We start from the raw sequence: 20,198 nt of genomic DNA, 5'->3' as shown, positions 1-20,198 counted from the left end.
ACCCCTACAACTTGTATACAACATCTACTTCCAAGTGTAACATGGAAGCACTCTACAATACAACATCTTTATTCAAGACAGACATTATTTTGAAGTTCAGATATCTTTTCCGGTTCCACTACCAAGTTGGTTGTGAATCACCAATACTTGGAAAGCATTTCAAAAAAAGACTCAATAAATCTATCCACGGCTCTAAAATAGTTATGCCTCCAATTCTTATTCAAGATTAGGATTCCGAAAAAAACCCAAAATCCAAATGCATAAGAGACAGCAACAAATGCATAGAAGAATAAATGGCTATCAATTATTCTAGTCCCTTCTTCTTTGTCCTTACTTTGACCGTTATGCTCAGGTTGAAGTTCATTTGTGGTTGAGCAGTTCCTTGGTAGAGGGTCTCCACAAAGATTTGGATTACCATCATAGCATTGCATCCCAAAAGTTGAGAATTGTCGTTCAAATGGGATTCTTCCTGAAAGATTGTTATATGCAACACTAAATGTAGATAGAGAAGTGAGTCCAACCAATTCATAAGGGATTTTCCCACTCAAATTGTTGTGAGAAAGATCCAAACTCTCCACGTTTTTCAAGTTTTGGAAAGAAATTGGAATGGGACTTGTTAAGAAATTATTTGACAAGTTCAAAAATCGAATCTGTGACAAGTCTCCCATTTTAGAAGGAATGCTACCTGTCAATTGGTTGGATGACATGTCAATTCCAGTAATCAACCATAGCGGTAAACCTTTGAAATTATATACCGCATTTTTTGTTTGCCATGACGCTCTGATTTCAACTTGCATTTCATCTGCATGTGCAAGTCCATTTACAAATGTTCCGGTTGGAGACATCTTCGTCCAGAATGTAATGTTATCAAGGCAGGTGGGAATTCGACCTGAAACATGATTATTAGAGATATCGAAAATTCGCAACCTTTCCATTTGACACATTTGTCGGAGTAGGTGACCTTCAAAGCGATTTCCACCTAAAAGAATTATGGCCAATCTAGGACGATCATACAACCACTTTGGAATACTACCAGACAAGTGATTGTTTCGAACATCTAATATTTCCAAAGAGGGACTGTTTGAGATCGTGGGTGAGATGACTCCTTCAAAATGATTGCCGCCAAGTAGTAAAGTCTCCAGCCATGTCATGTTGGAGTTCCTTGGGAGCATTTCTCCTTGCAACTTATTGTTTGATAGATTTAGATATGCCACGTGGCTGCCATTTCTAGTCAAACTTTGTGGTATTGTTCCTGAGAACATGTTGTTAGAAAGATCTACTATTTCCAAAGACAGATTACCAAATGACCATGGAATTTTGCCTTGTAATGCATTTGAGGACATGTTAACTTGAAGTAAGCTTGGAAGAAGACGTCCAATATTTTCAGGAAGACGACCTTTGACATAATTATTAGATATGTCAAGAACCGTAAGTGACGAAGTTTGATTAGCAACACAATCAAGAAAAGAACCATCGATTTTGTTGCTTCTCAAGGATAAATACGTGATATTCGTGTTGAACAACAGCTGACAAGGTATGCTTCCCTCTATTGAGTTTACGGACAAATCTAGCCGTAACAAGGAATATTGGGTCAAGATGAAGCTTGGGAAAATGTGACCATTCTTCTTGTTGATGTTGCAATCCTCCAAGCTCAGAGTTTGTAGTTGAAAGGTTGGGACCCATGAGGGAGATTCGGTTTCAACTTGCAAATCGTAGTTGCTTGAAAGATCAAGGGTTACGAGACTTGAAGCATTGGCAAAAATAGAAAATGATAAAACCCCTTCTAATTGATTGCCCGAAACATCAAATCTCAAAATCCTGCTTTGGTTAGAGAATATTAATGGAGGTACATTGCCATGAAAGAGATTATGCGAAAGATCGAGGATTTCAAGACTTGAAGCATTAGCAAAAGTAGAATATGATAAAATCCCTCCTAATTGATTACCCGAGACACTGAAGAGGGTAATCTTACTTTGTTTGGAGAATATTGATGTAGGTAGATTACCATGAAGGTGATTACCCGATAGATCAAGTTCTTCAAGGTTTGCAATCATCCCAAGACAAGAGGGAATAACATCCTCCAATCCATTATTCCAAAGATCCAACACCCTCAAATGTTTCAGTCGCTTCAATTCGCAAAAAGCTGCAACAAAATGAGTGAGTAATTAAATGAAGTCTAATTCATAGAGAGGCAAAATAGATCATTCTATTGGGAACTTCATAAATTAGTCAATATGAATTGAGTTGGAAGTGAAAGGGCAAATGAAATTAAATGAAACGCCTATAGATGAACAAATCATGGGATTAAGAAAAAGAAGAAAAAAAAGAACAAATCAATTAAGTTAGAGTTCTCACGTACGTTGAAGGCCTCCTCCAATTTGCATCATATAAAGAGTGAGTTCTTCCAATTCATCAAACAAGGTGAACAAGGTTACATTTGGATACCATGTTTTTGAAGGTGCCATGTCGCCATTCAAGTAGTTTTCCAATTGGATAACGCTAACCCCCCCACCAATACCCCCACACACGATTTCAAGCGTTTGATTACAACAATCCCTTCCGTCCCACCCCGCAAAGGCTACACCATTTGTTGAGTTTCTGATCTCCAACAGAGCTTTGTTCTGTTCTTCGCTGCATCCTTTACCACAAGCAAAAGGGAAAAAAGAGATTGCCATAACCCAAACCAAAATGACATAATTGCCAAAACAAATCTTCATGATTTCGGAAGAGATAGATTATCAAATGAATGGCATGTTGTGCATCTTCATCATGCTGCCTTTATGTATAACGTATGAATATATAAAATATTATTTCAGCAATCCAATCATTACTCTTTTCTTCCCCATTCATTTGTATATTCTACTCAGTCATAGCCAACCCCTCGTTTTCTGGAAATAGTTTGAAAATTGAAGCAGCTCACGCTGAAATAGAAGGTTTAGTCAAAAGTGGATGCATGTTAAGAGAATATGTGAGGATTGAGATACTCCCACTCTTCCTACAAACAAACACAGACAGCCTCCGGGATCTTCTAAAAAACGTTAATTTGGATGACTTTTGACCTGAAAATGTGATCCTCCACATTGATGGGACATCCATTGATCGAGGTCACCGAAGAGATTTATAAAAGGGAGAGAAAAACGTTTGCGTTTGCCAAACGCCAGGGAAAGTTTATAGTTTTTTATTTTTTATTTTATTTTTATTTTTAAATTTTTTAATATCAAAAACTTATAATAATAACCAAATTAACAAAGAGGGCCGTCCAGAACCTTTTTTTTTTTTTTTATTAGATATATGGGCAACATATGAGCTATAATTTGCTGCATGTAGATGCTTTATTGGCAAAGCTAATAAGGTTGTAAATAAAAGATTGGATAAAGTCCACATAATCCTTCAAACTACTACACAATTTACAATGTTCCTCCCAAACTTTCAATTGTGACAATGTTCCTTCCAAAGTCCAAACTACCAAAACATTGTCAATGTCACCCCCCAAGACTAGCAATAAAATAAAAATGCCCTTATAAATTTCTCAATAAGAAAAAAATACCCCTATAAATTCAAAAAAAAAAAAAAATTGATTTTTAAAAAAAAAACGAAAAATTTTAATTTAAAGATAATATTAAAAAAAAAAAACAATTTTTTTAAACAAAAATTTTTATTTTTTATTTTTTTTAAAAAAAACTATATTTTTTTATTTAGTTTTAAAAAACAAAAAATTTCATTTTATTAAACGAAAATTTTATTTTTTTTAAACGTAAATTTTTATTTAAATAAAATTATAAAACAAAATTTTTTAAAAAAAAAAAAACGAAAATTTTCAATTTTTATATAAAAAAAAATCGAAATTTTTTAATTTTTTTCTTATAAAATTGATTTAAAAAAAAAAAAAATTTTTTTTTTTTTTGTTAGTTTTAGGTTTTTTTTTTAGAAGTTTTAGTTTTAGTTTTTTAAAATTTTACTAAGGGTAATTTCGTCATTTGGGGGAACATTGACAATTTTTGGTAGCTTGGGGGGGGGGGGCATTGTCACTAGGGGTGGGCACGGGTATCAGCCTTTTTCCCAACCCGCCCCGCACCCTGCGGGTTTCAAAATTTCAACCCACCACCCGAGCACAAACAGCAACACCCGTGCGGGTTCGGGTATTGCGGGACGGGGCGGATCGGGGCGGGTATTGCGGGTTGTGCGGGTTCTTCTCCAGATCCTCTTTCTTCTCCTCCATTTTCGTCTGATCCTCTCAGAACACCAAGAAACAAACAAACACACACAACCTTGCAGAAAACCAAAGAACGAAAAAGAAAACCAAAGATCGTGGATCTACAAGATCGTGGAGAGAGAGAAAAAAAAACTTAGATCTACAAGATCGTGGTTTGTGGAGGTGGGAGCGGCGCAGCAACGGTGATCTAAGGAGGTGAAGCGGCGACATAGGCTAGAGAGAGAAGCTTGAGAGGCGGAGAGAGAGCAAGGAAGACGAGACAGAGCAAGGGAGACGAGAGACTGAGAGGGAGAGAAAAGGGGGAGGCGGCAGAAAAAAAAGAGAGAGACGCTTAATGGAGTAGGGTTAGGGTTTTTTTCTTTTTATACTTGTGCAGCGGGTCGGGGCGGGTCGGGGCGGGTACCCGCATGAAAAAATATTTAAAACCCGCAACCCGCTCCGCCCCGCATGGGTTGACAGAATTCTACCCGAACCCGCAAAAAAACACATGAAACCCGGGCGGGGCGGGGCGGGGCGGGTTTGCGGGTTGGGCGGGTTTTTGCCCACCCCTAATTGTCACAATTGAAAGTTTGGAGGGGACATTGTCAATTGAGTGGTAGTTTGAGGGGGTTATGTGGACTTTCCCCTAAAAGATTTTAGGAAAACATGCAAAATTAGTCAATGTGGTTTACCTGATTTGCAATTAACTCTTTGTGGTATCAAATGAACTCGAAAGTCCCTAAGGTGTGCCAAAAAAATAATTTAGCCCTTACCGTCAAATTCTATTCATTGACTTAACAGATTTTGATAGAGTAAAACGTTAGAATTAATAAAATTGTGATATTGTCCTATTTAAACCAGTGTCACACTAACGGAATACATTAAATTAGTTGACAAAATTTGATTGTAGGGACTAAATTATTTTTTTGGCATACCTCAAAGACCTTTGAGTTCATTTTCATACTATATGGAGCTAATTGTAAATCAAATAAACCACAATGACTAATTTTACATTTTCTCAAGATTTTATTCTCTTTTTTTTTTTTTTTTTTTTTTTTCCCTCTCGCATATCCTTGGGTAATATTACAGTTCTCTTATGCCTAGGATTAGAAGTTTATCTCTCTGCTTACCTCTCAAACAGATTTGTATCTTTTCAAGTTTGTTAATTCCAATAGGAGTAAATTCAAAAAAAAAAAAAAAAAAAAAAATCAAATCTTTCCATAATGTTCTTGCGGTTATTATTATGACTAAGAGGAATGCTAGTCTTATCAAATATTCTACAAACACATACAAAGTAATGTGGCATAACATGATTGAGAAGGTGATGAATACAAATTTTGAAAAATTCAATCATATTGTGCCACATCATTTTGTAAAAAATTTTGCAAGCCGAACATTTCTCTATGACTAATTCAAGTACTACTGATTTGGAATCTTCATACAGGGAGGCCAAAGCAAGTTTTATGGCTGCAACACCAAGTTGGATCAGTGCATTAAAGAGGCTTGTATGAGTGTCTCCTAATGTTGTTAGGTTTTATTTTTATGTTGGCAAATTCATGTATTAAACATGTTTTTGGATTGTAATGTTTCTTAAGGAAGAAAAATTTCTCAATTATGTTTTTCCTCTTATGACTTTTTGAGTGGGCGCTCCTCGATTCAATAACGGGATCAATTTGAGCGAGAGGCTTTCTATATGGGACCTTCGAAAGTACTAGTCTTGTTTGAAGAACCCATTAAAAATATTAGAAATAAAGTCGCCATCCTCATTGGTCCAAATAAGCAAAAAAAATTTCAAGAGCCATATCATTGAACAACATAGTAAAGAACACAAGGGGAACAACAAATCCCTTAATCTATAACCAAACAACTTGGTTCACACAACTTCTACTTCCAAGTATAAGCTAGAAGCCTAGAACCACTTTGCAATACAACATTTTTATTAAAGATAAACATTTCTTTGAAGTTCATATATCTTTTCTGCTTCCAGAATTACCATTCAAAACAAGACTAATAAATCTGTCTACAGCTGTAGAATATTTCTGCCTCCAGTTCTTGTTAATGATTAGAATCCCAACGAGGACCCAAAATCCGAATGCATAAGAGACGGCAGCAAATGCATAGAAGAATAAATGACTATCAATTATTCTAGTCCATCCTTTTTCGTCCTTATTTTTGCCATTATGTTCAGGTTCATTCTCGTTTGTGGTTGAGCAGTTTCTTGGCAGAGGGTCTCCACATATATAGATCCGGATTGCCATCATAGCATTGCATCTTAAAAGTTGAGAATTGTCGCTCAAATGGGATTCTTCCTGAAAGATTGTTATATGCAACACTAAATGAAGACAAAGAAGTGAGTCCAACCAATTCATAAGGGATTTTTCCACTCAAATTGTTTTGACAAAGATCCAAGCTCTCCACATTTTTCAAGTTTTGGAAAGAATTTGGAATGGGGCCCTTCAGAAAATTTTTGGACAAATTCAAGAATCGAAGTTGTGACAATTCTCCCATTTCTGAAGGAATACTTCCTGTCAATTGGTTGGATGACATGTCAATTCCAGTCATCAACCAGAATGGAATACCTTTGAAATTATAAACTATATTTTTCACTCGCTAGGTTGCTCCAATTTCAAATTGTAATGCAAGTGTTGATAGAGCTAATACAGGAGTATAGTTTGAGCTTGGAGAAGTCTTCTTCCATATTGTAAGGTTATTGAGGCAAGAGGGAATGCGACCTAAAACATGATTATTAGAGATATCAAAAACTTGCAAACTTTCCATTTGACACATGCATCGGAGTAGGTGACCTTCAAAGCGATTTCCACTTAAAAGAACGACAGCCAATCTAGGATGATCATAGAACCACTTTGGAATATTACCAGACAAATGATTGTTTCGAATATTTAAGATTTCCAAAGAGGGACTCTTTGATATCATGGGTGAGATGGCTCCTTCAAAGTGATTGCCGCCAAGTAGTAAACACTCTAACCATGTCATGTTGGAGTTCCGCGGGAGCATTTCTCCTTGCAATGTATTGTTTGATAGATTTAAATATCCCAGTGGGGTGCCATCTCTAGTCAAACTTCGTGGTATTTTTCCCGAGAACATGTTATTAGAAAGATCTAATATTTCAAGAGACAGATTACCAAATGACCAAGGAATGTTTCCTTCTAATGCATTCGAAGACATGTTGACTTGACGTAAGTGTGGAAGAAGATGTCCAACATATTTAGGAAGATGGCCTTTGATATGATTATCAAATATGTCAAGAACCTCAAGTGATGAAGTTCGATTAGAAAAGCAATCAAGAAAAGTACCATTGATTTTGTTGCCTCTCATGGATAGATGGCTAATACTTGTGTTGAATAACAGTTGACAAGGTATGCTTCCCTCTATTGAGTTTCTACACAACTCCAGCCAACGCAAGGAAACTTGTGTGGAGATGAAGCTTGGGAGAATGTGACCTTTCTTCTTGTTGAGGTTGCAGTCTGCCAACCTTAGACCCCATAGCTGGAAGGTTGGGACCCACGAGGGAGACTCGGTTTCAACTTCCAAATCGTGTTTGCTTGAAAGATAAAGGTATCTAAGACTTGAAACATTAGCGAAAATCGAAAATGATAAAACCCCTTCTAAGTGATTGTCTGAAACATCAAAGCTCGCAATCTTGCTTTGGTTAGAGAACAGTAAAGTAGGTAGATTACCATGAAAGAGATTTTTCGAAAGATCGAGGTCAGTGAGACTTGAAGCATTGGCAAAAGTAGAAAATGATAGAACTCCTTCTAATTGATTGTTCAAGACATTAAACAACCTTGAAAATTCTAAAATGACACCTATCCAAATGTCTAGGTGTTTCACAAAGATTATGCAGAAATAGATCTAACTTAGCAGTTAAAAATCAACCAAATACTGATATGAAATAAGCAATCAAGAACATAGATATTTGGTTACGAAGAGGAAACCATTTAGAGAACTCTCTAAATGTAAAACCTCTCCGGGGCAGCCAAACCCAAGAAATCAATCCACTATAAGAAGAATAAGAAATACAAGAAGAATTACAAAACCTTTGACTCTTCCTTGCACACGACAAGCGACCCACTTGACTTCTACCGCAGTAGCCTTTTCTAGAACATCTGGCACAATTCTTCTAAAAGATTTCCTTTCACCGGAACTCCGATTGGCTTCACGTATTTTCTTTTCTCAAATAATCTAGAACAGCATTTCTCACTCTAAGCACTCTAATTTTGCTCACCCAAAATACGTACATATAAATGGCAAATTAGTTTGCTTAAATAGAAAATAAAACATAATAAAGCAGCCATGTCCGGATAGGGATAATCAGGTGTCCGGACATGGCTAGGGTTACATGATCGTAACCACATGAGGTTCGGACACCCAAGTCATGTGTCCGGACATGCTATTCAAAATTGGGCTTTCTGGAAATGGGGTCCGGGCCCAGCTTCTGGCGGTCCGGACCTCCCCTTCAAAAGATGGTTTCTGGAAATGGGGTCTGGACCCAGCTTCTGGAGGTTCGGACCTCCTCTTTAGAACATGGTTGCTAGATATGCGGTCCGGACCCAACTTCTGACGGTCTGGACCGGCCCTTCTAGAATCAGATGTTAAGATGCTTCATTTTCACCAACTTTACACGCAAACCGAATGAGCCAAATCATAACCCAACAAACTCCCCCTTTTGGCCATTCGGGGACAAAAAAATTAATGTGTACATGAAAATGACGCATCAAATCAACTCCCCCTTTTTGTCTTGGAAGTACAAAAGGAAATATCCAAAAATGAAATTCTAGAGTTTTAAACAAAGAAAACAACAACCCATGAAAAGTAAGTAAAACCAGACAACAAAAAACAATTATTCTTGACAGAAAGAAAAAGATCAAAATAGGAGGGAAAAATTATTCTTGCCAAAAGCTTTCCTTGATAGACTTCACATCTTTCTCCAAATTCGTCATGCGAGTGTTGATGGCTTCAATGCTTTGGCCTTGAGTTTGAAGTAAGTCAATTATTTTAGTTAATTGACTTGAAACATTTGATGATCCTGAGGAAGACGCAGCTGGAGGATCTTGAATAATTTGAGGCGCATGAGTAGCTGGAGCTTGAAGCCTAAGTTGGGCATTGGACTTCATCACAATAGCTTTGCCAAAATAACCTTTCAGGAGCTTCCATATGTTCATTGGCAGCTATTTTTGGCAAGGTGGCGTGCAAGATCTTTGTGATGAGACCGTCATACGGTAAGGCAATAGAATGATCTTCATGAAGCTCGATCATTGTCAATACTAGATGAGTGCATAAACAAAACTCAACACGGTTAATGATGCCATAAATCATCATTACTCGTTCGATAGTCACATGACTATGTCGAGATATAGGCCAAATATTCTGCAGCACAATCCGAGTTAACAACCTCTCTGGAGCCCGTACATAGCCAATCGGAATTTTGTTCAGGTCTTCATCCCATACAAGCTGGCGACTTAGATTAAGAACCGCCATGATTTCAGCTTTTGTTGGTTGTGGATCTTCTTCCAGAAATGGAAGCGGCTTCTCATTCGTCAATGGAATCCCAGTAACTTCACTGATCAACTCAGTAGTAATATTAAGAGTTTTCCCGGAGACCTTTGTCTTGAATGATGGGGGACCAACCAAGTCAATGTCGTCGATGTTGTAGTAGAATTCCCGAACTAACCGAGTGTAGGCATTAACAGGAATGAACAAGGAGGTCCATTGATTTGCTTGGAATATGTCATGAATGAATCGAAACGGTTCCACTCGAATATCATTTTGCTCCACTCCACGCTCAATCACGATTTTGCGTGTCAAAATCTTATCTTGTAAGATGGATTTTTCTTCTCGAGTGCGCTTCCTCCGTGGTGTGGATTTCGAAATTGGATACACCATCTTCTGCATTCACACCCCAAAGAAGGAATTTAATGGCAAATTGATATCACACATCACTAGAAGAAATTGAGTTTTGAAAAAAATGGATATGAAACATGTGATCTCATGTGATTCCACAAATGAGATAAATGCACCAGAATCAGATTAAGAAAGTTGAACACAACAAAAATAACTGATTTCATGAGGAAAAATGAAGATAGATGCAACAAGATTTCATTGAGACATTCTAGCGAATACTTGATAGACATTGAAGTATTGAAAATAGCATGATGAAGAAAATTCATGAATTGGGAAAAAATTTTACCTAGAGACAGCTCAATCACTATCGAAAGCACAATGACAGTGAAGTAGATCAATGTGATTGAAAGAAATGTAGCAAACATGCAAATTGGATTCTTTGAGGCATTTTATCAAACACATGTTAGGCATAGAGATTTGAGCATGGAAAAAACATATGTCAAGAGATGGAACTGAGTCCTAAATACATCATAGGTAATGTATTTTGGTACAATTAAGTGAGAGAGAAAGAAAGATCAAGACTGATCAAGCAAGCAAGCAATTCGGAGTTTCAACTTTAAACCCAACTATGTTCATCCTAAATTTGATTTGAAAACAAAAACTGAAAAGAATAAAGGAAGAAAACATATCGTGGAGTGTTGAATGTTTGATCCTTTAGGTGGAGGAGATGGAATCACGGAGAAACAAAAGAAATAACACAAGGGAAAAAAAATTGAGGAAAAAAAATTGGTTCGGCTGAGAGAGAGAGAAGTAGAAACTGAAAAAAAAAAAAAAAAAAACTTTGCAGGGTTTTAAGAGTAAAAGCTCGTGATGGCCGTGTCCGGACAGATAAGTGCCGTGTCTGGACACCCTCCCCCTCAATAAAAAATGAAAAAAAAAAATAAAACCCTTTTTAAAAAAAAAAAAAAAACACAACTTGAATAGATAGCCAATAAATCATGCATGCCCTTATGAATATCTTAACAATCCGGAATGATGTCCCCAAGGAGTAGCTCAATCGGCTGTGAACCACGCCTCATGAAGCGGAGGTTACTAGTTCGAATCCCCCCTCCCCCTTCCCTTGTGTGGACATGTCAAAAAAAAAAAAAAAAAACAATCCGGAGTGATCAACAAACTACACTTACACCTTAAATGTACCATATGCATGACACAACCTTGTTCTGTGAATGCAGTCAAGTAGGCAATAATCAAAAATCTCATGTGAATGTGTAGTATGTGAAAACTCCCATTAAATAAGATTTCATCAGTGGAAAGGAAATCTAGGCAGGCATTTTGTAAATGAAGACAAATAGTCTGATTCAATCCACAGTAAAACCTTATAATGTTAGGACCTAGATTTCCTCATCCGACACACTCCCCCTTGAGACCAATCATTCGCTTTTACCATGTCCTTTAGTGATCATCTATTTCTACAATGATTTGATCACTAATTCTTTCTGTAGGGACATATAGAAGCAAAACTAAGTCATCTGATCATATTTTATGCTCCTTTTTTTTTTGTGGAAGAAAATGTTGGAATTTTTAGGAGCTAGGTTCAACTAACGAGTTGGTCAAGTGGATAGAACTGACACTACCTATCTTCAAAAAAAAAAATGTTTGATCCAAATTCCCAAACACATAACAAAAATCTAAACCTAATGGGGGCAAAAAGTGCACAATTTCGAACATGAGAAAAACTGACTCTTACTCCTTTAACTGTTTTAAGAAGAACAAGGTATATCAGAAACATATGGAGCAGTAGATGTAAATTGCAGAAATATTGACCCCACTCATATGTAAAATATTCATTTGAGCACAAGACATGAGAAACTGACTATCCAACAAATAAAAACAATCCCAAAAATAAAAGAATCAAAGAAAATAAAGACAAAGCAAACAAAACAATCAAAAACAAACAAAAATGCCCTAGAACAGCTATAGACAAATATCAATATGTTCAATTTTTAGGCATGTTCTATGTATACAATCATGAGAGATCGCATACACCAATAGCATTCCTAAGATACTCAAACCTAGATCCATCTAGGGGTTTTGTAAACAGGTCAGCTAATTGGTGTTCAGTAGGCATAAATTCAAGAGATACCACCTGGGTCTCTACCAAGTCACGGATAAAATGATGACGAATGTCAATGTGTTTTGTGCATGAATGTTGAACCGGATTCTTTGAGATGTTGATGGCACTCGTATTGTCACAGTAGACAATCATTTTTCCTTGATCAAATCCATAGTCCGCAAGAAGTTGCTTCATCCAAATGAGCTGTGTGCAGCAGTTCCCAGCAGCTATATATTTGGCCTCAGCAGTAGAAAGAGAGATGGAGTTTTGTTTCTTACTCATCCAGGCGACCAAATTTGTTCCCACATAAAAGCATCCGCTTGATGTACTCTTTCAATCATCAGCATTACCAGCCCAGTCATTATCAGAATATCCTGCAAGTTCAAGATTTGTATTAGTAGAGAAATAAATTCCAAAATTGATTGTGCCATTGACATACCTGAGGATCCGTTTAACTGCTGTCAGATGAGATTCCTTTGGATTAGCTTGGAATCGAGCACATACACCCACACTGAAAGATATATCTGGTCGACTAGCTGTAAGATAAAGGAGACAACCTATCATGCTTCTGTATAAGGTTTGGTCAACGGATTTCCCAGCCACATCTGCACTCAGCTTAATACTCGTACTCATGAGTGTGCGAGCATGACTTTTTCCATCCAACCCAAATCTTTTCATAAGCACTTTGGTTGAGACACAAAGATACCTTTGTTGGATTGTTGAACTTGAAAACCTAGAAAATAGGTCAATTCACCAATCATACTCATTTCGAACTCTTGCTTCATTTCTGTAGAAAATTGATGAGCCTGTGAGTCGACCGTAGAGCCAAAGATGATGTCATCTACATAAATTTGGACAATGAGGAGTTGACGGCCTTTCCTACGGATGAACAATGTACGGTCAGCCTGTCCTCGGATGAACCCACGTGTAAGAAGGTATGTTGTCAGACGTTCATACCAATCTCTTGGAGCTTGTTTCAATCCATAAAGCGCCTTTTTCAGTTTGTAAACATGATCCGGATAAGTTGGATCCTGAAACCCTTTTGGCTGAGCTACATATACTTCTTCTTGAAGAATGCCATTAAGAAAAGCACTCTTGACGTCCATTTGATACAACTTGATCTGGAGATGACATGAGATGCTCAACAAAATTCTGATGGATTCCAATCTGGCTACTGGTGCGAACGTCTCATCAAAATCCACTCCTTCAACTTGAGTGTATCCTTGAGCAACCAAACGAGCCTTGTTTCTTATCATCGTACCGTGCTCGTCGGATTTATTTTTGAATAGCCATTTTGTGCCAATGATATTTTGATCTTTTGGTCTTGGAACCAAATTCCATACATCATTCCGAACAAACTGATTAAGTTCATCATGTATAGTCGCAACCCAACTCTCATCTTCTAATGCCTCATTCACCTTCTTTGGCTCAAACTGAGAAAGATAGCACGAATAAGAGACTTGGTTTACCACCATATTTTGCAGTCGTAACCCTTTATTAACATTTCCCAGCAAATTTTCTCTAGGGTGATTAAGTTTGACTCTGGAGGATGGTGCATGAGAGACCAAATTTGGAATTGGTGAAGGAGTCATGTCTTCTGCAGCTGAAGGTATTGATGTACGGATTGTTGAATCATTCGGACTAGGAGGCTCATGAGTTTTATCAGACATATCAACTCGCTCCCCCTCAACCTGAGGTTCTTCTTCTGCAAAATGCTCCTTGGTAGTTTCATCATCAATGACAACATTTACTGATTCCATTACTGACTTGGTCCTTTTGTTATACACATGACTGGCTCGACTTGTATTGGAAAATCCAAGAAAAATTCCTTCGTCACTCTTTGCATCAAACTTCCCCAAGTTCTCCCTATCACGAAGAATGTAACATGTACTTCCAAACACCCGAAAATATTTGACAGTGGGTTTCTTGCCTCGCCATAGTTCATATGGTGTCTTGGTAGTTGTTGGTCTGAGAAAAACTCGATTAACAATGTGACATGCCGTATGGATTGCCTCCCCAAAAATATTGTGCCAAATCCTTAGTATGTATCATGACTCTAGCCATTTCTTGTATGACTCGATTTTTCCGTTCGACTACTCCATTTTGTTGAGGAGTTATGGGGGATGAGAATTCTTGTTTGATACCTTGCTGAGCACAATAATCTTCAAAACTTGAGTTCTCGAATTCTCTACCATGATCGCTCCGGATAAGCTTGATGAGACAGTCTTGTTCATTTTGTATCTTATGAAACAAGGTCTGAGCTTGTTCAAAGGCTTCAGATTTCTCTCTTAACAAAATTACCCATGTGTATCGAGAGAAGTCATCTACAACCACCATAATGTATTTCTTGCCTCCCAAACTGGCTGTCCGTGTAGGGCCCATGAGATCCATGTGAAGAAGCTCTAAATTTCAAGAGGTAACAATACCTGAGATTTTTTTGTGAGGAGTTCTAGTTTGTTTCCCCAATTGACATGGGCCATACTATCCTTTATCAGCCTGATGAATCTTGGGTAAATCAGCTATGGCTTCTATCTTTGAAATTCTGACCAGATCATGAAAATTCAAATGCCCCAGCTGTTGATGCCACAATTCTCCAGTGTCCAAGGTTGCCTTATTGCAGTTTATCGGAGAAGTTGAGGAGAGACAATAGCAGTTGTCAACAGTGCGCTTTCCTCCCATCAACCATTTTCCTTGAGAATCAAAGATGCTGCATTCTTTCTTAGAAAACTGGACCACTAGATCATAATCACAAAACTGACTGATGCTCAATAAATTAGCCTGGAGTCCTTCAACATACAGCACTTCTTGTGGAGTAGGAGCATCGAAAATTTCCTCAATTCCTTGACCGATCACCTTCGATTTGCTGCCATCTCCATAAGTGATGCTTCCACCTCCTTTGCCTTCTTTAAGCTCTTTGAATAGAGACTTATCACCTGTCATATGTTTTGAACAACCGCTATCCAGAAACCACAAACAAGAGTTAAGCACACTTAAGGCAATATGAGCAACAAGGCATAGATGATCTTTCTTTTTAACCCAGACCTGTTCCTTTTGAGGAGGAATTTGCACATTCTTGTCAATCAAATTAGACATATCTTTTATATCAATAGAATTTGACAAAACAGCTAACTTTTCACTAATAAGTTTCACTTGAGCAGTTAAAACTTTTAGTTGATTCCCAATTCCAAGTTCATCTAGTCTAGGGATATTCTTCTGTGACCAAGGTTGTTTAGCCCTAATTTGAAAACAATTTGGTCGAGTATGACCTTTGACACCACAGTGAAAACAAGTAGGGATGAAGTTAGTCCTTACCGGAACTTTGAATTTCAACTTATTTTTCTTGGTCATATCTTCTGAACTTTCTTGAGGTAAACAAGACTTCTCAATTGCCATATCTTTCATTTTAGGTTTCACAAACATGATCTTAGAAGTGGTTGTAACATTTGAAGACGATGAATTAACATGTTTATTAAAACCCAATCCAGTCCTATCATGTGAATGTTTCTGATTTCGTAACATTTGATTCAATTTATCACTAGAAAATTTCTTTAAATGATCATTCGAATCATTCAAGTCCTTTTCCAGAGATTTCACTTTAGGAATTAGCATGAGGTTTTCAGAAGTCAAAGTGTTTCGAATAGCTAAACATTCATCCATAGATTTCATTAATCTTTCTTTCTCAAGTTCACACTACAAAAAAAATGGCATTTTCTGACGTGGCTACAGTGTCAGTTTTTTTGCCACGTCAGCAATTTTCTGACGGGTGAATTTTAAAACGTCAGAAATTAATTTTCTGACGTGTGAACAGTGGCACGTCAGAATTTTCTGACGTGTCTATTTTGACACGTTAGAAAATTCTGACGTGCTAAAAATTGGAACGTCTGGAAAATTTTAACGATTTTAAATATTTAAAAATTATTTATTTTCTGACATGGCAAAAGTTACCACGTCAGAAAATTCTGACGTGTCGGACTGCCACGTCAGAAAATTCTGACGTGACACAATGACACGTCAGACTTTTCTGACGTGGCACACAGACACGTCAGGAAAATTCTGACGTGGCGTTGTGCCACGTCAGAACTTTCTGACGTGGTAATTCACCACGTCAGAGTTTTCTGACGTGGCAGTGTGCCACGTCAGAATTTTTTTGACGTGGTGAATTACCACGTCAGAAAATATATTTAAATTAAATATATATATTATTATATATATGTGCAGATAATTTTTTTTGCAAATAATTTATTTTTCAGAGTGATTTCCTGACGTGCCAGGTGTAGCACGTTAGAAATTTCTGACGTGCTACACCTGGCACGTCAGGAAATATTCATTTCCTCGAGCCATCCTGGCGCGCGTTTGAATTTTTTTTTTTTTATCTTTTCTTTCCCCAACGCGCCATGCCTCCTCATTTGTTTTTCCTACTCTCTCAATATATCTCCCTTCTGTCCACAGATTGAAGAAAGCAGAAGAAGGAGAAGAAAAAGAAAAGGTCGGAGAAGAGAAGAAGAAAAAGAAAAAGAAAAAGAAAGGGAGAAGAGAAGAAGAGGAGAAGCTGCAAAAGAAAAAGAAAGGGATAAGAGAAGAAGAGGAGAAGCTGCAAAAGAAAAAGAAAGGGAGAAGAGATGAAGAAGAGGAGCAGAAGAAAAAAAAAGAAAAAGAAAAGGAGAAGATCAGAAGAAGAAGAGGAAGAAGAAGAGAAGATTAGAAGAGAGAGAGAGAAAAATGAGAGCTGGAGAAAATTTTCTCCAGCTCTCACCATGGTGCAGATCTACACCATGGTGTGGTGTAGATCAGATCGATCTGTGTTTCTTGAGAAACACAGATTTGCACGTACGGCAGCGTGAGGGAGCTGCCGTGCGTGCAGAGGAATTCAAAAAAAAAAAAATTAATTAATTTAATTAATTAATAATTAAAAATTCCATAAAAAAAATTTTAATTAATTTTTATTTAATTTTTTAATTTTCTGACGTGTGTCAGAACTACCACGTCAAAAAATTTTCTGACGTGGCATCTTTACCACGTCAGAAAATTTTCTGACGTGGCAGAATTGCCACATCAGAAAATATTTCTGACGTGTGACAAAGTAAAACGTCAGAATTTTCTGACGTTTTACCCACTCACACGTCAGGAAATTTTTTTTCCTGATATCTATGTTTCTGAGATTCGACACGCGTCAGAAACGACCCGTCAGAAAAATTTCCTGACGCGTCAGATACTAAAAAACGTCAGAAATCTCCTGTCAAAAAAAAAAATTGTTTTTTTGTAGTGTCAGCTTCTTTCAGATTTTTCAGATTTTTCCTATTCAGCTTATTCAATTTATCACATTCCACAAACAAGTTATTATAAGCAGTTTGTAAATCCAACTCATCATCAAATTCAACTTCAGATTCATTTATCATATGAGGTGAGTTAACAGTCTTATAATAATTATCATAAGAAGCAGTAAAAGCTAAATAATTCACTCCTCCTTCAACTTCTTCTTCGGATTTTTCATCATCCGATTCATCACTCTGAGTGACATTGAAAGCTTTACCTTTGGACTTTTTCAGATTAGCACATTCAATTCGAATATGACCCCGACTCCCACATTCATGACATTTTCGTCCACTAGTGAACTTATCCTTTTGATCAGTTTCTAAGTTCTCACGTGGAGTACTTCTAAATTCACCTCTAGGTTTCACAAGAACTTTTGAGTCACGATTTTTAAGCTTTCCATTCACGGGTCTAAAAAATTTTCTAAATTTTTTAGCAAACAGGGCAAATTCTTCATCATCCCCTGAATCCTCATCAGACGAACCACAAGAATTGACTTTAACATTTTTTGCTTTAAGAGCAATGTTTTTAGTTTTCTTTAGTTTGGCGAGAATTAGCTCAAAGGTCTGAAGGGAACCTACAAGTTCTTCTACTCTCATAGTATCTAAGTCCTTGCTCTGTTGTATAGCAGCAATTTGGGGAATAAACCTCTCAGGCAAAGATCTTAAGATTTTTTTCACCACTTTAGCATCATCCATTTTCTTTCCCAAATTAATGGTAGAGTTTCTAATGGCACTAAGCTTTGAATAGAATTCATCAAAAGTTTCATCTTCCTGCATTCTAATTTCCTCAAACTGAGAAACCAACATTTGAATTTTTGAAGTTCTAACAACCTTAGTTCCTTCATGTGTGATTTCTAAAGTTTCCCAAGCTTCCTTAGCTATTTCACATCTAGAGATTCTAGAAAATTCCTCATTTGAAATAGAGATGTAAATAGCATTTATAGCTTTGTCATTCGCAGTAGCATTATTCTTTTCCTCCGTTGTCCATTCAGCTATTGCTTTGTCTGGACGTGTCCATCCAGATTCAACAATATGCCAAACATTAATGGATTTAAAGTATGATCTCATACGAGTTTTCCAAAACGTATAATTTGTTCAGTCAAAGACGGGAAGAGAATTAGGAGCAACAGTAAGAGACATTTGATATGGAGTCTTGGATCACACTCAGGAAAGAATTCCTTCACAGAGTGAACCCGCTCTGATACCAATTGAAAATTTTAAAACGACTCCAAACGACACCTATCCAAATGTCTAGGTGTTTCACAAAGATTATGCAGAAATAGATCTAACTTAGCAGTTAAAAATCAACCAAATATAGATATGAAATAAGCAATCAAGAACACAGATATTTGGTTACGAAGAGGAAACCATTTAGAGAACTCTGTAAATATAAAACCTCTCCGGGGCAACCAAACCCAGGAAATCAATCCACTATAAGAAGAATAAGGAATACAAGAAGAATTACAAAACATTTGACTCTTTCTTGCACACGACAAGTGACCTACTTGACTTCTACCGCAGTAGCCATTTCCAGAACATCTGGCACAATTCTTCTAAAAGATTTCCTTTCACCGGAACTCCGATAGGCTTCACGTATTTTCTTTTCTCAAATAATCTAGAACAGTATTTCTCACTCTAAGCACTCTAATTTTGCTCACCCAAAATACGTACATATAAATGGCAAATTAGTTTGCTTAAATAGAAAATAAAACATAATAAAGCAGCCATGTCCGGACAGGGATAATCAGGTGTCCGGACATGGCTAGGGTTACATGATCGTAACCACATGAGGTCCAGACACCCAAGTCATGTGTCCGGACATACTATTCAAAATTGAGCTTTCTGGAAATGGGTTCCGGACCCAGCTTCTGGCGGTCCGGACCTCATCTTTAGAACATGGTTGCTGGATATGTGGTCCAGACCCAGCTTCTGACGGTTCGGACCGGCCCTTCTAGAATCAGATGTTAAGATGCTTCATTTTCACCAACTTTACACGCAAACCAAATGAGCGAAATCATAACCCAACAAACCTAATCTTGCTTTGGTTAGAGAAAATTGGAGGTAGAATACCATGAAGGTCTTTACCCAATAGATGAATTTCTTGAAGGTCTGCAATCATCCCAAGACAAGAGGGAATAATGCCTTCCAATCCACTATTCCAAAGATCCAACACCCTCAAATGTTTCAGTGGCTTCAATTTGCAAAAAGCTGCACCAAAGTGAGTTTGAGAAATGAGTGTAACATAGGGTAATTTAGTCAATATGAATTGAGTTGGAAGCTAGTGAGAGAGCAAATCAAATTAATTAGAAGAACAAATCATGTGATTAGAAAAATAAAAATAAAAATGAACAAATAAAGTTAGAGTTCTCACATTGAAGCCCTCCTCCAATTTGCATGTTATAAAGTTGAAGTTCTTGGAGTTCATCAAATTAAATAAGGTGAACAAGGTTACATTTGGATACCATGTTCTTGATAAAGCAATATCGTCCAAAGAGATGGCACTGACTCCCCCATTTCTACCTTAACATTTGATTCCATACGCTTCACAACAATCCCTTCCGTCCCAACCCACAAAGGCTAAACCATTTGTGGAGTTTCTGATCTCCAATAGAGCTCTCTTCTGTTCTTCGCTGCATCCTTCCCCACAAGCCAAAAGGGGAAAAGTGATAGCCATAGCCAAAAGAAAAATGACATTATTACCAAAACAAGAAGTCTTCAT

At 37.2% G+C, this 20,198-nt stretch overlaps 1 protein-coding gene and 1 pseudogene across 6 annotated transcripts; both read right to left on the bottom strand.

Annotated features, from left to right (window-relative positions):
- Positions 1-137: 137 nt before the first annotated feature.
- On the bottom strand, positions 138-2,717 carry LOC132174126 (uncharacterized). Of its 6 annotated transcripts, none has more exons than XM_088514988.1 (3): positions 2,360-2,687; positions 1,856-2,143; positions 138-1,702 (listed from the first exon to the last, which is right to left on the bottom strand). In XM_088514988.1, the coding sequence occupies exons 1-3, from the start codon at positions 2,673-2,675 to the stop codon at positions 138-140; spliced, it is 2,169 nt and encodes a 722-aa protein (XP_088371114.1). In that variant the 5' UTR covers positions 2,676-2,687. The 6 variants fall into 6 exon arrangements, with proteins under 6 accessions (XP_088371114.1, XP_088371113.1, XP_088371112.1 ...); XM_088514987.1 differs by having other exon boundaries at positions 138-1,719; positions 1,873-2,143; XM_088514986.1 differs by having other exon boundaries at positions 138-1,849; positions 2,000-2,143.
- A 3,439-nt stretch (positions 2,718-6,156) lies between these two features.
- Positions 6,157-20,198, bottom strand: LOC148586988 (receptor-like protein EIX2; annotated as a pseudogene).

Source organism: Corylus avellana, chromosome 3 (assembly GCF_965113065.1).
Source record: "Corylus avellana chromosome 3, dhCorAvel1.hap1.2, whole genome shotgun sequence".
Classification (NCBI taxonomy): Eukaryota; Viridiplantae; Streptophyta; class Magnoliopsida; order Fagales; family Betulaceae; genus Corylus; species Corylus avellana.
This window is presented reverse-complemented; position numbering and strand designations above follow the sequence as displayed.

Bases quoted from the DNA above. Each gene is read 5' to 3' on its own strand.
- LOC132174126 (XM_088514983.1), bottom strand. From the start codon at position 2,717: ATGAAGATTTGTTTTGGCAATTATGTCATTTTGGTTTGGGTTATGGCA. The intron at 2,144-2,359 runs GTACGTGAGAAC...ATTTTGTTGCAG, and splicing joins AATTGGAGGAGGCCTTCAAC to CTTTTTGCGAATTGAAGCGA.